Raw genomic sequence first — 18,390 nt, 5'->3', positions numbered from 1 at the left:
CTTTCAAGTTCAGGATTTTCATAATCTCATGTCTAATTTACTAAATATGAGTAAACATATACTTAGGTATTCTTTATATATTTAAAACTATATCTAAACAACAGACAACTGAAGAATAAACCTAGTTGTAATAAAATGTAGAATTTCTAAAAATCTAATAATTGCGGCTACGTATTTTATATGCTACCATAATTGAGAGCTTAAAAAAACAATTAATAAGTGACATACTGACCCAATATCATTAGATAATTAACTGTACAAGTTGTCTATTAACTAAATAACTTGGTTCAGCAATGACCCACAAGTATATCCGCTGGACACGGTCGGGCCTCCGCTGTGTACTAAACTAAGTCCCTTTCCCTTAAACGATCTGTTTCTAATTCCATTCACAAAAACATGGTTTTATAGCTCTATTTCAGAAACGACTTTTCAAGCAAATTAAATCAAAAATAAGTTGATTAAAAAAAAAAGGATGATAATCATATCTGTGTCAAATTTCAATTAGATGTATTGAACCGTTGCGGAAATTTCAAATTAATATACGAATGAAAATTATCCCACGGGTACCGTACACATTTCCGGGATTATAGGTGACTTATGTGTTCTTTTAGATTGTGTTCTATTTTTAAATTTCATCGTGATTCGTTCTGTAGATACCTGCTAACATACATGCATCTATCCATCCATCCATCCAAACTTTCGCATTTATAATATTAGTAAGATAGTAAGAGAAAAAATGCGAGGACATGTATAATCGTATGAAAAAGTCGTCTTTGATTTATGAGTCCTCTTCTACTCTTCTGACATAGACGTAAGTAATATCATTATCATATAAAATGTATGTAGTTTTTAGTATTAAATTCAATGATAAGTACCTTTTTTAAATAAAGTTATAGTGACATCATACTGAGATTTAATCTTTTATATTAGGTACCTTATTTTGAATTCCACAGCATCTTTATTCAGATAATATAAACATTCTTGACAACTCATTGCTACGACTAATCCTTTTATAGTAACCGGTTTTTGAACGTATGTCCATTGTGAACACACATTTAATCTTACTTGATATAATCACGCTGAACAACTTTATATTTTATACCTTACTAGCTTTTACACGCGAATCCGTCCGCACGGAATTAAAAAAATACTTAATAAGTAGTCTATGTGTTCTTCCAGACTATATTCTATATCCATGGCAAATTTCATTCATATTCATACATAAACATGGATCCATCCATCCATCCATCTAAACAATCGTATTTACAATATTAGTAAGATGGAGAGATTAAAATATGTATGTGTTTTGGTAACACTCGATCCACCTTAACAAAAAAATACAGACGAATTAGTTCTTTTTCTTTTTGAAGTCGGTTACAAATGGAAGATAATGTCTTATGCCTATAAATTATTTGTTTAAAATCCGTCTCTGTTTCTCAAGTTATTTATATTTTAATGTGTCGCAATATCCTGATAGGCACATATCCCACGCTCATATGAAATAAGTCTTTACGTCACATGATGTAACTAATCTCATATTTTTGCATAAAAATTGAAGTACACATGAGGACTTTTATATCCTATTCACTCTGTGAAATGTCGTTTGATTCTCACAATACAGTTAAGTTAATTACTATAGCTTAACTTACGATGAGTTCGATGAACGAAATTTGAACCAAGTTGGCAGTGAATTTCATTATTTGCTTGTACTTAGATTTGAACACGTAGTGCCTTAATTTATGTCAAACAACAAATCGAAATTTAAATATTATTAAGAATTCCATTTGAGTCTATACTTATTCCATACTCAAAGTCATTTAATGGTTAACTTAATTTATAACAATTTTTTTTTCATTCTAAATCCACACTAAGCGTCTTAGTTAACTCTGAATGCATCAGGTAGATTTTATAATTTATAAAACGAGGTCAGTTATACGTACTTTAGTATAGTAAAATGCAAAATTAGAGTAACTGAGCCGTAGTAATACGGTATGAAGCATTTAATTTGAATTGTGTAATACACATCAACAACAAATTGTTCACGGTCGGGCGATACCAAACACATAGTTAACACACAAACCGACTTCTATAATTCCAATACGTAATACAATGCGGTAGTCATTATAGAATAATTTCGAAAAAAACTTGTTTTACAATATTCAAAAGTTTTTTTTAAATTACTTAGTTACATACTCAGTAATCACTTTTCTCATGAATCTATATATATTAAAGAAAGTCGTGTTAGTTACACTATTTATAACTCAAGATCGGTCGAACTGATTTAGCTGAAAATTGATGGGGAGGTAGCTTAGAACTAGGAGACGGACATAGGAACTTTTTTATCTTGTGTGCATTTTTTTTATTCCGCGCAGACGGAGTCGCGGGTAAAAGCTAGTATTAAATATTAATATTATTATGTTATTAACATTATAATTGAGATATTTATCGCGCTTTTTCTTCTATGTTGTACATAGATGAAGTATATAAATACTCTAATGTACATAACAGTAAATAACGTGTTGCATAACTCCAAGTCAATTACAAAACTGTAATCAGATCTAAATAGACTTATGCCATAAATAGTCGACTGATCTTAGTTATGGTAACTTATTCCATTTAAGTTAACACTTAAAATTTATATTCAAGTCATCAAGTTTATAAAGTAAGACCCCGGTCTAGTTAAATACAAGACCAAATATATTTTACGACGAATGATTGATCTCATTCCATGAACTAATAAATATCTAACAAGTATCTAGTGGTAGAGTCTCAGTAAAATGAGTATCGTAAACTTATTGCTTCACTCACAGTCGTTAGGTGATCACTAAGGGTCTCTTGTTGTATTTAGTATAAGAAATATACACTAAGAGGATTTTACGTATTCATTAAATGACAAACAGTACATCAGTTTCGAATTGATACGTCGGTGGCTTGTCTTGACTTGCAATCTGCAGGTCCTGGGTTCGAATCCCGCCATGTAGAAATGTCTTTTTCGATTTATATATGTACATTTATCCGACGTTCTTACGGTGAAGGAAAACATCGTGATGCAACCTGCACATATCTAAGAAATTCAATTATATGTATGAAGTCAACCAACCCGCACTTGGCTAACGTGGTTGACTAGTTATGGCCTAGTCACCCCTAACTTGGGGTAGGCTCCGAGCCCCTCAGTGGGGATGTATAGTGAGCTGATGATGATGATAATGAATATTTGTGAATTTTCAAATAGAAATCATTAATGCCTTGATATTAGTAAAAACTTATATTGTTTGGATCTTAAAATGTAAGTAAAAAGATCTTATCTTTTCTTGTAACTTTCATTTAATCTGTAATCTCAAAGATTTCCAGAACTGCTAAAAAGATCTCGCTGAAATTTGGCATAGATTCAGAATATAGTCTGGAAGAACACAAAGGCTAATTAAGTTTTTTTTACTCGACGCGAACGTATGCTTGCTGCTTATGCTTTTTACGATTATGCTGCTTTAATTATGTATATTTCTATTTATTAATCATTTAAATCGATTTGTTTTTATGTATGTATCTGATGGAAGCATCTCATTTATAAATGTCTATACAATTAATTTGTTTCAATCAATTTATTTGATAAAATATTCAACAAGATAAATCATTACTTAGTTTTCATTTTTAGCTAGTTTTTGTTCTTAACTTTACGCAATAACTGCTTAAAAAAAACAACCTTCCTTTCACTTACTCGTAGTTCTCGTCGATATTCCGAATGAAACTCCATTTTCCCGCCAATATTGATAGATTTCTACGAAGATTTCGTGTCAAAAAATTTTATGATAATTTCTACTTTTTAAGTAAGCAATGAAGTAATACCTTACTTAATCCAAGCTAGTATGTATACAAGTCACATCTCCATTACGCGAATGACCTACTTTCTGGGCCGGTTTCGACCATCTCAATAAAGTTCGAAGGCAATTAAACGCATATTCCGTTTTTGCACCATTTCCGTTTTGTTTCAAATGTTAGTGATTCAAAGATTCATAGAATAATCTTGTGATTCAACTTACTTATGACAAATTGAACTTATAAATACATTAAAAACCAGTATTAATGTGGTTAATTAGCAGATATTACATTACATTACAATTGCATTTGAACTGGATCATCTTGATATCGGTAATTCTTTCTTTCGAACATTTAACTTTCAATTGTTTTTAAATTTCATTTATTTTCAAGGATCTGTTAAATTTAATATAAAAATAATTAGGAATAAAGGTAAAAAGAAACACCCAAATACTTTTGGTTTATTTTAAAGTCATAAAATTTGTTTTGTTGATAAATTTAAACAATCTTTAATTTTAGTTTGCAATCTTCACTTCCCTTCTCTGCACTTTGTAGATCGCCTTAATATCTGTAAATAAAACAGAAAAAAACAATCAAAACACGTTATAATTTTTTCTAAATTATTATTAACAATGTTAACAAAGCATTAAAATGTTTACTCTTAAATAACCAAACTTTATATTTATGAAATGAATTAATTCTTCGTTGTCGATTATTATTTAAGGTAAAAATTGTATTAAAAAATTATAACAATATTTCACTACATAGTCGATTTAAAGTCTACAAAGGTAACTGCTTAAGGATCCTGAATACTACAGAAAGTTGTATAACATGAGCCTGTATACTTCATGCTTGTAACATCCACGTTCTTGCAATTGCTCAAGAGGTTTCCTGCTGTTAGGAATTCAGAATCAACGTTCCATCAAAAGGGTTTAATACTCTTGTGAGAATTACTATTATTATTATACACCTTATATAGAGTTTCTGTATATAATGATTTAAAAAATAACTACAAATCCATTTATTAGATTGTGTCTTTTAAATTGTCTGGTTGTTTTTTTTTTGTTTTAAGTCAAATTGAAATTACTTGCAACAAAGTCGAGATGAAAATTATGTAACATAATTTAAAATTAATTACGTCAAGGTTTATTTGTAAAAAAAAAGCTCAAAATTCCACATCAAATATTTGATTTATGAATAGCTGTGAATATGAATTACTTAGTCGAATTTATAAAAACTATTTAACTATATATATTTTTATACATTTGACATACACAAAGACACACAGTATAACAGTCAGATGTACTGCAATCACAGTGAGGAGCGAATGTAAAAAACAAATATCTACTTTCGAGTGCTGTCATTAGCACGGAGAAAACAGCTTTCTCCAACGTCTTATCTTGTTCAACCTCCCAGAGCCAGACTTACGCAATTACATATTGATTGATTTTCTAACATGACAGGTGCGGACTTGTCACAAATGTGTCATAGCTTACTTATTTATTTATTCAATGAAATAACAGACAACGTGCTGTAATTTTAACTAATTAAAATTACAGTTTATTTTTGTTCAATAATTATACGCAATAAGATAACATTGTAACAAGAAAATAATTAGACAATAAACATTTATTGTATAGCATAATTTCATTTTTTGTTTTAATTTCGTGTAAAATAAAATAGATCAGCCTCTAAACAAGTTATTACTACACATGTAGTTGATAATTTTATTATACACAGGGTGTTAATTTGCTCTTGACCGATTTTAAGCAAGGCTTTATTACCTTGTTATGACTATTTGCTGATTGTGGCAATATCATGACGCTTACAAAGGAATAAAAAAATAATATGATCACGTCCGCTATTGAATGTTTATTTTCAAATTCGATTACTGTCATTGATATAAAGAAAGTTATGATTATATTTATATAGCAGGTTAGAAATTCAGTTAATTTGTAACGAGGTTCCGCACACAGTGGAGCGTGTCGCAACTGTGCGGTATTTGGTATGTGGATTATGCAAATACTTCAAGATCAAAGCAAATACACGCAACGAGACAAGGAAGGGCAACTCGGCTTACAATAAGCAAATACGTGTTATCTAACGACGGAAATATTAGGGTTTTAAATAGCAATAATCTAGTGAAGTTCTAAAAACTAAAGTTAAATACAAACGCCTAGATACTTGATAACAAAATTATTTTTTCAATTATAGCAAAAGAATATATAATATAATACAATTTTATTTGTAATATATAAATTACAGGTCATGAAAGAAAATATTATTAAAATATTGAGTCGGAAAAACATTTTCAATTATATATTTTTAAATCTTACTAATATTACAAATGCAAATGTTTAAATGGATGGATGGCTGAATGTTTACAACAAGGTATTTCTAGTACGGCAGCATTGATCTCGATGAAATTTGGTATAGATGTAGAACACAGTCTGCAAGTACACATGGGCTATTAATTAAGTTTTTTTTTTAATTACGCGATTATGGAGTTACTAGCATCAGGCTTTAATCCAAAAGAAATAATGTATTTCCGATTTTATTCATAAAATCGGAAAATAGAACTGTAAATAAGGCGGTCAAGAAGCTCTTGTTTACGCGTCATGAAGCATCTGTAATTCAAATATTAATATTCATTCATATTCAATACTGAAGTTCATTACTAGTGGATATTCGAAACTAGTGATGTGCATCACATGATAAAATTCTATCCGGAAAAAAATAAACATCACTAAAAATGTAAATACAATAAATTACTCCATGAAACTTTTGTGCTTGTATTAAGTATTAAAAATTAAAATTTATCAAAGTTTAAAATGTTAACTAGATATTTTACTTTTCAAAATTTTATTTAAAAGATGTTTTAAATACCACTTAATAACATTTAATACCAGGATAATGAATTATACGATTAATCATTCCTTTCGTATTCTTTTATTGCATATGTTAAAATTATACGGTCATTAGCCCATCACTATTGACGTTAAACGGAGCCAAGGTTGACGTACAACACTATGTCGACACGCGCGTGACACCAGAGTTACAACGATTTAACACAGTTTAGTTCATTTTTTATTCGAAACACGTAAAATGAGGTAATCTATAAAGGTTTATTGAGTATACTGATGTACTATTCATATTTAAGCATTACGTTTATTGTTTCAATAACGTATTCTTATGAATTATTTAAAATTTCGCGATCGACGACATGTTTTATAAAATGATTGGTTTAATTTTAGCAAAAAACTCTTAATAGATATACAATTATTTGTACTTGATAAGGGTCTTTATCTCTATTATTACATACTAGCTGTCGCCCGCGGCTCTGTCCGCGCGGAATTAAAAAAACACATAATAAGTAGCCATGTGTCCGTCCACACTATAATATTAGTAAGATTTCTACTACTACTACTGCTCGGCTGTGTAGAACCAGAAATTCGCAAGTAAAAGCATTCGCCTTATATTACTTTGAGTATATTTTCCTGGTCGCTGTTAAGAATTCGGTGTTCAGTTTTAATTTTAAACTTTGTAAGAATAAGATTACAATCACAGTGAAGCAGAATAAACAATACATCATTACAATGAGCCTTCTGAAGCGCAGATCCGTTATTACCAACTCTATATACTTGTAGAAGTAACACAGAATGAAAAAATAAGTTCTAACTTATATCCCACTAAGTTAGGCTTCGTAAATGTAAAAAAAAAATATCAAATTTATTTATTCAAAATATTTATCAAATAATTCCAAAATAAATCAATAAATCCAACAAACAAATCGGCAAATCTTACTAATATTATAAAGGCGAATGTTTAGATGGATGGATGGATAAATGTTTATTTGAAGATATCTCCAAAACGGCAGCATGGATCTCGCTGAAATTTGGCATAAATGTAGAACATAGTCTGCAAGAAAACATAACATAATTTTTTTTTATTTTTTTTTTTATTTTCCACCCGAGAGATTTTCCATCCCAGGTGGGAGTATATTGTCATGTTCCACAAAATTTTATCCATGATCTTGCTCATTAAATTATATAAAACATTGTTAGGCTTACTAATTTTTTTTTCCACTTGGTTTTTTAATTCTACTCGGACGGAGTGGCGGGCGACAACTAGTTATCAAATAATTTGACAAACAGATAAAGTTTGAGCGCTTCAGAATGATGTAAATAAGACGTCAATATAAATGGAATTCTAGACTCGTCTTCGACTTGTAATACGACTAATTGTTATTCAGTATATCGTTTGACCTTTAATGTCGTACCGCGATGTTTATTTAACACCTGTTTATCTTGTATTATAAAAACTACAAACACCATCATTTGTGCTGTTCTGAATTACGATTGAGGAATAATACATTTAATTACAGTAGCTTATATAGCCAACGATCTTATTTACAAATCATGTGGTTAGAATCAGAAAATATTTTTCGTTTAAAGGATAGGTATAATTTGGTACTCAATCACCACCCACAGACTTTAAATCAGACATTAAGAAATTCCCTCTATTTCATTAAGTTTCGTGATAGCTGTCAATAAACTTGTGATTAATGATACTTCTATTGTTATATTTTAGATATAAATATGCAAAAAGTTAACAAACAAGTATGAATCAATAAAAAAATAACTCGCATTGCACGCTCAAAAAATTTACAAAAAAAAACATAACAACCACGATCGAGATAAAAACTTAAAGAATTCAATGTCAGTGCAATTGTCATTAAGCACAAGTTGAACCGGTGTCGTTTTCGTTGAATTTTTCAATACAATTTCCTCGCAAATATCAAAAGATGCAAAAGTTATAGCGGCTTGTAGATAGCTGCAAGTGCATATCTCTACAGTTGTGCATCAAGTTAAACTGTGCACCGACCCCGCATTCGTTCTTATCCCGCCAATAGAGTCAGCTTCGCATCCCTAGACGTCTACCAACACCTCAAATTATGTTCTGCACCGCGTCTCGTGAGACCTTCTGACCTGCCAGATTAATTGATTTCGTCTATACTATTTTTGTCATGCGCGTCTCATAATAGCGAACAGCCATTAAGTTTGGCAGACACTATACAAGTACGTCGATCGAAGCGTCTCGATCACCTTGGGACGGCATTCCGAACTCCGTAACACATTATTATTACTCAGCGTAACGCCCACATCGCCAACGCAAACAATGAGATCAATTACCAAACGTACGACTTGATCGAAGTACAAAACTATAAATGGACACAAGGTACATACACCTTACGCTTTTATAGATAATGTGACCTTAGATAAATTGATTTAACAGTGGAATAAATAACTGAGTAACAAACAATTATTTCAATACGTTCAAATAAATACGGTTTTTCAAACGACAAATTAAATTATAATAAAGAGTAAAGTTAACACTGCAAATTGGAAGACCGTGGCTAGATATAGACCGAAATCGGAAAGTTTTCTTGACCAAGCAAAGCACCACAAAAGGCTGTAGTGCTAAAAATAAAAGAATACGGTAACGAGTACCTATTAAGTAGTGTATGGATTATGAAAAACCAATCAAATAAAAGACATCGCAAAATATATTTCATAGCTTCGTTCACTCAGAATGCTGCAGATGAAACTTGTTTGTTTTCTCTGAGCAAATTACAAAGCCACATTCTATACTTTCTAACTTCTAGTTATGCCTAGAACTTTATTACTTTTATGCAAAAGAAACTCATGGTTAGTAAGAATGGAAATATTTAAGAAATATTCTGAGTTTTTTATTTCAAAATCGTAAAATAAACTATTCAAAATATACAAAAGTGCATCGTTATAAATATATTTGTCTTAATAATATTAATAATTGACACTAAACTCAAATGTATTTATTAAGATTCGACTTTAATTCATGTTTTCGAATTCGACCTTCGACATCACACAACAAACCAATAGCAAAATAAAATCGATTTTATCTGCACTGTTAAGTTTACAACAAATATGAATTGGTACTTGGAAGCGAATAAACAACCTTTGAACTTTAAAGTTACTAAGCCTTACTAAAAAGGACCGATACACCATCATTTATTCCTACGCAGAGACCATAATGCGTGAGGAAAATTCCGATTGTATTGTGTAACATATAATGAATTCAGAGAAGTTCTTATGTAAAAATACTGCCAACACAAAAAAACATTATTTTTTTCGAGAAAACATTTGGTCATTATTAGGTTATGACATTACATTATTTCAACAACTCACAGTCATCAAGATTATTAAAAGAAACGCAATAAAAAAGTATAGATTTAATAAAATTGTACCCATTGAAAGATAAAACTTTGCCTCTTTTTAAATCAAAACAAAGTTGACGAGTCTTTAAGCATTATGCGATAAGTAAAGAAATGACTATCGTAATGTTTACGCATTTACTCATCTTCTTTGATATTTATTCTGAGTATCGTAATAGTTTATCTTAAACTAATTATATATGATAAAGCTTTTAAAATAATTGTAAATTACCTTAAGCAATACCAAGATATCATCATAGACCACGGCATATATTTTTGGACCAACCAAATAATTATACATATGTGTAGATTGTAATAAAACATTTAAATAATATTACAAGTTATTACTCGTAGTAGTATAAAATTTGTAATACGAACAAATTAGTAATTGTTAGAAACCTACATCGAATAATTTTAGATTTAAGATAAAAAATCCACACTTAGTAACTCAATCATTCACCACTCTGAGTGTGAAAGTAAGATAATATATTGTTTGCTTTTTAAAATAACTGAAGACATATACAATTACATGAACATAAACTAATCTATGTAAATTTTCGAGGCGATTAATTTTCAAAATATTTCAATGTACAGTTACATAACTGTTACATAATAATTGCGTAAGTTAGGAATATAATAAAATGTGCGATAATAAAAATAGCTTATGGAAATTTCGTAGCTTGTTAAAATTTATTAATGTCATTTACCTCCACATATAATAGTTTTATCACTACAACGTATATTTATGTTACGAAATACGTGATCAATGTTATACGAATTAATGGTATTCAATTTATATAAATAATGAATTTTATATTGCAGTTTAATAATAAAAAATAACAATCGCAAAAATTGACTTTGGTTAACATTGCACTTGTTTCTTATTTGTTGAGACACCTATATACAGTAACAAGATTAAAAGAACATTATTTTTTTCTAGTATTTAGTTTTTCTTAGTATGAGTATTATATATTATATTATATACTAGCTTTTACCCGTGACTCCGTCCGCGCGGAATAAAAAAAATGCACACAAAATAAAAAAGTTCTAAGCTACCTCCCCATCAATTTTCAGCTAAATCAGTTCGACCTTGAGTTATAAATAGTGTAACTAACACGACTTTATTTTATATATATAAGATAGATAGAGTGGAAAATTTTAGTATCTAATGTATTTTTTTAATTCTTATTTAAATATTAGCTGTCTCCTACGACTCCGTACGCGCGGAATTAAGAAAAAAACTTAATAAGTAGCCTATGTGCCCTTTCCGAGTATGTTCTACATCAATGCCAAATTTCATCAAGATCCATTGAGACGTTTTGGAGACATTTTAACAGATATTCATCCATCGATAAACTGTCTAAACTGTGTAAATAAAAAAAAATATGTAAAAATAACAAACAAGCCAGTACATTTCTGCGTGCAGATACTTGTCCATTGAACTATTCTTGTTTTGTGTAACAAATTAAATTCATAAGAAAGAATATTAATTTTACATATGGCAACATCTATAATCACAATCTTGATTATAAAAATTGAAAGCAGATTTGTTGGCCAATTGAAGATTGCCAAATCGAAATAGCAAAGATGAACGCCAGAAGTCAGGAGTTCAGGGATACCCTTACGGCAATCTTTGTAGCGCTAATGGAAATTCAGATCATCACAAAACTTGTTTTGAAAAAAAACTGGTTTATTTGCGATGCATTTAATTTGATCCGGTGTTTTTATGAGAAAATTCCCGACCGGCAATACAGCTTTAGAATTAAAAATATAGCTCTTACATACATTTATAATTTTTAAGGTACATTTATATTGAAAAATAAACTTTAAAACAAGGGTTTTGTTTTATTAATCCTTTAATCTTTTATTATTTTTGTGTTAATTATATTTAGTATAAAAAGTTATGCAAATATTTTTTGAGTCAAGTAAACTTTTTAGTTAACACAATAGAGACATTTACATTTCAAGTCCGCACTCATTAAGTCAAATATGTTAGTGAATTGTTCAGAATTGACGTAATTTGCATTTACATGATCTTAAACGGAATTGTACGACTTAATGGTCTATGCTTTGCTGCAAAATAAAATTGTTACACAGATTACAGACGAAATTCTTCGTGATTGTTGTTTATAATTTCATTATAACAGAATTGTATCAGCCGTCTTCTTAAATATATGTACATTCAAAACTAAGATGAAGATCTGAAAGCCAAAAAAATCTTTTTGTTATTTTTGTGTTAAAGTGTTTTATAAAATAGATAATTTAGTTTTGTGATGATATTTAGTTTGTTAAACTGTCTCTTTCCCAAAGTGAATTATATAGACCAAATATTTTTTATACAAGTTTCGATAGTGAAAACGTATGGTTTAACATTAAATTATTGTAAGCATTTGATTCGAGAGGTGAGCGGCGGAGAAGCGCAGCATTCACTTTCAGTCTTCCGCACTCGAATAAATTACAGCCTTAAACGTAAAACAACACGATCTTCAACACTATAACCATCATTACTGCCTTAGTACTAAACTGCATTAATATACAACTATCAAAAACATCAATGTATATTGTGGTATGCTAAAGTAACATGTCAATATCGCTTTTCTTAACGTCTCACAAAGTACCATAGATAACCAAATATTTAAATTTAAAAAAAACACGTTTGAATAAAATTGAAATATATTAGAATCATATAGTTATTTCTGTACACATATAAAACCTTATTACGACAGAATAACGTAATATCACACATATAAAAAACGAATCCGCAAAGTCATTAGTATGTAACTGCGCAGTTGTTTCAAAGCTTGTGATTTAACTATAATCTTAACCGCAGTCTCACGTTCTAACTTACCGATGAACTGTCCTATAAATTGACCACAATCTGTTATTTATATCTTTGTATGAAATAATAATATCTTCAATGCCATTGTCCTAGTTATAATACAGTTAATCGAAGTTTGTCTTAAATTTTATTAACAAAATTCAGTTTGTAGATTAAAAATAAACATTTTTCTGCAGATAATATTAAATTATATAGTTTGAAGAGATAAAACTATATAATAACGTTAATACAAAGTTTAATTGCAATTATAAATAAAAAGCAAAGAAAATATTGTAAGAATTTTTCACGCATAAGCTACTAGGAAAATAGAGAAAATAACAAAACCGTTTATTCTTTTGACTTATAGAATAGTATTCTTATTATATTTAGGAGTATCTATGGTTAGTTATATCTATGGTTTATAAATTGTTCGTATATGATGAGTATTAAAGTGTAAATCGTGTATATAAATTATTTTACATATTGAATCTCTAAGCTTAATCTTAAGGTACTAAATAAAGTGACGATAACATTCTTGTTATAATAATAAAATACAAAAACATATAGATATGTTACTTTCAATGGAAAATCTAAATGAAAATAAAACTAACCGGTTGTTTATTTGTCCACAGGTCCCACGGACAAACTTCCTCCGTCGCACCAGGCCCACGACGGTGCCCATCACCACTGACTCTAATACAGCATCACCGGACAACGTCGAAACAACCACCAGCAAATACACAAGGCGCGGCAACTCCAGGTTCAAGTCACGAAATGATGCCGCCGAAAATGTACCGCAAATCGAGAAAACGCGGGAAACCAACGACACTGACGTACGAACACGGCGGCCATTTTCCAACAGTGACCGACCGACGCCGCGCAATTTTGCCGCGCGAAGACGCTTTGGTGGGGCGAACTGTGAGTCCGGTTTTATTTGCAACGCAACCAGCTACACCACTTTCAAATGCTGCATGCCTTTTTAGCTTTTAACGCGTAGTAATACAATCTATATCTGCGTTCATGTTTTATTAATTATTGAACAAGCTGGGTGGGTCTGGGTTCATAGATCTGTATAGGTCTCGCAACCATAGCCTATAGGATATACGATCGTATACTATGGAAAGCTGCGTCGTAGCTGACTACATACAATACCTAGATAAGCTTTTATACACAATGATCTCATTGACGATAAAAAAATATTACGAATCAATTCGCGATTGTTTGGAACATTTAAAACAAAACAATAAATATGCTGCTATAGTAGAACATGCAATCAGGAAATGAGTTCAGGTTCAATGGAATTAATAATAGAAAACCAGTGACCGTGACGGTGTACACAAATACGTGATTATTTGAAGTCAGCATTGAAGTCTTATAGTAAACATTATTTGAGGAGCCTCGGCACGAAAATCACATTGTTGTGAAAATCAATTTTTGTAGAAGAATATAAAAATATAGCCAAGTTCACAACCAATTGGTATCATAGAAAATCAAGATGTGATTATTTGTTCCGACGCTCTTGATTTGTTTTAGAAGCTCTTAGGTGAGTTGGAAGCAGAGTGAAAATGATGCAAGAATACAACAGAAATTTATTGTGTAGTTTTGTATATTTTGAGTTCATTTACACATGCTATATTCATAATTTATTTTCCATATTCACAATTTATTCTTATGATGTTGTAAAAATAGCCTCATCTGACGAAATAATTTAGAAATGTTTTCACATAACTTTGTAAATTTCCATATTAATATATATTTAAGAATAGTGAAATTAGTCAATAAATTTTAATAAATTCAGCATCTGTAAGCGATCAAAACGAACTCAAGGTTACGTGTGCGCTATCAAAACGTGTTGCACATCACGTTTGTGTTAAGCTTTAATTAAAAAGTTTGTATACTTACGAATTAGAATAAATTAGAAATAGCATATTAAACTTCGGGTAAGTTGTTTTATAGCTACTGTACTGTACCTCTGACATACTCTAGGCCAGGGATTCCCATAGGAGTCCCCCAGGGGGTCGATATCGAACTTAAAGCATTGCTAATTCTCACTCTGTCTTCTTCTATTCTGTCTTCTTCTATGAAAAATAACAATAATAACAATAATTGATCCTAAAAGTAGATAATTTGGCCATGGGGGTCTGTGGAAACGGTTCATTTTGGAAAAGGGGTTCACTTGTCCAAAATAGTTTGGGGATCCCTGGTCTAGGCCCTTAAGTCTAGGGAATAATATCACAAACACAATTACAATTAAGTGACCTCAATTGTAATTATCCTGTCAGCCATTTAGGCTTCAGAAGGTCACAATGGAATGGATGTATATACAAACGCCATAAATATACCTGCACAAAAACTTTTCCCCTCATACCAGTCGCGTTATTACACCAAATATTGTCGATGTCAACTTCAAGTGACCTTGAGTGCACATTACATGCATGAAATATTATTATCACGTTCAGGTTATAGCATTACTTAAAAAGTGTACGTTAACTTTACCCGTAGCATCATAGACCTTCGTCGAGGCCGACAACATCGAGTTTTATCAATTACATGCAAATAGTACCAGTCCCGCGTCTCTCATAGGCACGACCAGTTTTACATACGAAGCTTTCTCTACTAAATATGAAATAGGAGACATCTTAGGACTACCTAATGACTTGTGTACTTAACGCCCACCGGACAAGGGTGGCAAAAGTGCCCTAAGTTGTTTCGAAAAAATCGATCCACAACGTGCGAAATTCTGAGGTAACAAAAATATGTTACCTCAGTATTTTCAAATGAAAAAATTGACAACCATTTTCTTTTGGAAGTTGCTTAAAAACGGTAGTGATCCTATTTCTTAAATTGTCAAAATATTATAGCGTTTAAATAAAGTTACTTCTCACTTACAATTATAACGTAGTCTCTCTTAATAAGGCTGTAAATTCTGACGAGAATAATTAATAGAACTTTCTTTTGAATTAACGCCGACGAATATCAATGATATTGTGTGTCAATAAATATAACTTTCAATAACGATCCTTGCGATAGTTTTTACTACACAGTTTCATTTTTTTACTTCGAGTTTATTAACTGAAGTCAATACAAATACTAGTTAACTGAAATTTGTAATGCATTTATCAAGGTTGAGTTAAATCATGAAAAAATATAGACTAATCTAAGTGTTATAATAACTTAGTTAACCGTTGGTTTCTGAGACAAAAATCTTTTTATAAAACATATCGTCATCCCTGTCATTTTATATGTTTTAAACGGAGATTTTGATCTGAGAAACCGAGGATTAGTGAAGTTGTTTCGCAACAACAAAGACACGACAAAAAACTAGTTTGTCAGTTGTTCTTACTAAGAAATAACGAATGTTTGGTCAACGCTAGCACCTTTTCCATAAATGTCCGTTTTAGCCGCCTTAAAAAAGAATGAGGTTATCAATTCGTCTGTTTTAATTTTATCGGATGAACATGTTCAAATTCTAATTATTGTGGATCAAAATAGCGTTACTGCATATGATAGAAAATTAATATAAATATCACAGTCGCAGTTATTCGCTTTTCACTAGTTACTCATCATATTTACTGCACAATAATCTGCTCAATTAGCAGTATAAATATTTTATAGCTTAACTTTTATGTAACTTAAATATAATTGTTATTAGGTTGAACATTTTGGTATCGCACTCACTTATGTAAGTTACGCATAACGCGTTCAGTATCGCGTGTTAACAGTTTACTGTTGTATAACAAATTGGTGCTTAAGACTTCGACTTTCATACTCTTGTTTAGAGCTCATCCAAGTGACAAACAAGTAAGCGATCACCTGAATTCGCCAAAATGTCTGAATGCCTATAGACAACCTATCTATATTTGAGATCAATCCAAAAAAAAAACTTGAGAGGTGTCAAGGGACACCCGGATGGAACGAAGTTCCTTTCGATTAATAAGTGAAGGAACCAATGTTTATTCTATGAATAAAAAACTTAAGTCTTCACAAGAAGTACATTTTATTTCTATGAATTTTCGTTATATATTGTCACGTCGTTGCCATGGTGAAGTAGCGCTCATTCGTCGTTAACATACTTACTATAGCAAAGTGTCGTGACAACTTTTCGTAAGATTTTTTTCCGTCTAGCCCCCTTTCACAACGCGCGATAAGGAACTTCGTTCCAAAATATTTCACTCCTATGCATCAAATCCTTCGCCAAATCAATCTCCCCCTCCCATTATTTTCTTTTAAAACCCACCCATGGGAAGGGGAAGAAGACTACAAGTAGGCCTCCAGCACGCACTCAACGAAAGAATCACATTCGAGCAATTTTTATGCAATATTTCTTCCATGATGACTTCCCGTGTATTTCGTCTGTACAGTTTTAAATAACATTCACAAATGTCTCGATATCAGGTATAGATACAATTCTCACGCGAACGTGTCGCCTACAATCATATATTGGCGTTATTGCAATATCTCGGTTACGTTATACAAGTCAATTTCACAGATCTTTAACTGTGAATATACACGGCTATTTTGAACCGTCATAATTACGCGTTTACACATGTGTTATATATTTGTGAGTTATTATCTAAGGTTAAAAATTACAATGTAAAAAACTCGAAAAGATAATCCAAATAAGTTTTGAGTAAGTAAACTCCTTGCTGTGTTGAACGATGGAAATTAAAATTATACGAAAAAAAAGTCAACCATTTTGATACTTTTATTTATACAGGCGATATTCATTTGTGATACCATAACAAATAAAACACAATATTTTGTTAAAGCAATACAATGTTGCCATAAAATAATTACATAATTACCGCGGAACTGTCCTCCTCGGAAAAAGAATAAAAAAGTCATCCAAATCGCTCACGCGTTTGTGAAACGTTTAAATACCAAACAATAGCGTTGTATAACATTTGAATTATAATATGTTACGATGCAACCGTGATGAAACCCTTTGTTGTAGCACTACTGCTGCCCTCTTTTTATTTATTTTTGTTTTATCTATGGCAGTGCCATAGACGTAATGAGACTTTTTATTCAATCTATGGACGTAACACTCTTTGATTTGTTTTTATTTGGCCTACTTTGTATTTTTAATTACGCAGCTTTTTAAAAAAAAACATTTTTAATCCTCGTTTATACGTTTGTTGATAAATGATTCAAGTTATTAAAAAGTTGTTTCTATTTTAATACAATTCACCAAGAGCATATATCACAATATCGTATTTCATGGTCAGAACGTATGTAAAATACTCGCTAAATACTAAAACAATAGCATCATTTGCCGCACCGTGAATTATCGCCGTATTGTTGGGTAAGCTATTCGTCTGGCAACACTGGCCACCATAAACACTGGCTGGTATGATGAACCTAAAGATATGACACCGTTAATTTATTAAAAGTAATTCACTTCAGCTACTTCTTAAAACAAACACAACTACTTCGCACAAAACAATGTTGTTAAAAAAAAAAATTCTTGTATTACGGCGAAGTGCTTTTCATAGCATTTCAAAAT

The 18,390-nt window shown here is 30.9% G+C and overlaps 1 protein-coding gene across 1 annotated transcript in view; it reads left to right on the top strand.

Annotated features, from left to right (window-relative positions):
• Nucleotides 1–13,882, top strand: part of LOC106719323 (mucin-5AC) — a 61,379-nt gene extending 47,497 nt beyond the window's left edge. Inside the window, exon 20 of the mRNA XM_045680469.1 lies at nt 13,517–13,882. Within this exon, the coding sequence (XP_045536425.1) occupies nt 13,517–13,867 (351 nt within the window). The 3' untranslated portion in view covers nt 13,868–13,882. The remainder of the gene's footprint in view (nt 1–13,516) is intronic.
• The last annotated feature ends 4,508 nt before the right edge of the window (nt 13,883–18,390 follow it).

The sequence above is a fragment of the Papilio machaon genome, chromosome 13 (genome assembly GCF_912999745.1).
Source record: "Papilio machaon chromosome 13, ilPapMach1.1, whole genome shotgun sequence".
NCBI classification, from domain to species: Eukaryota; Metazoa; Arthropoda; class Insecta; order Lepidoptera; family Papilionidae; genus Papilio; species Papilio machaon.
Note: the sequence above shows the minus strand (reverse complement) of the source record. Positions and strands in the feature narration are given on the sequence as shown.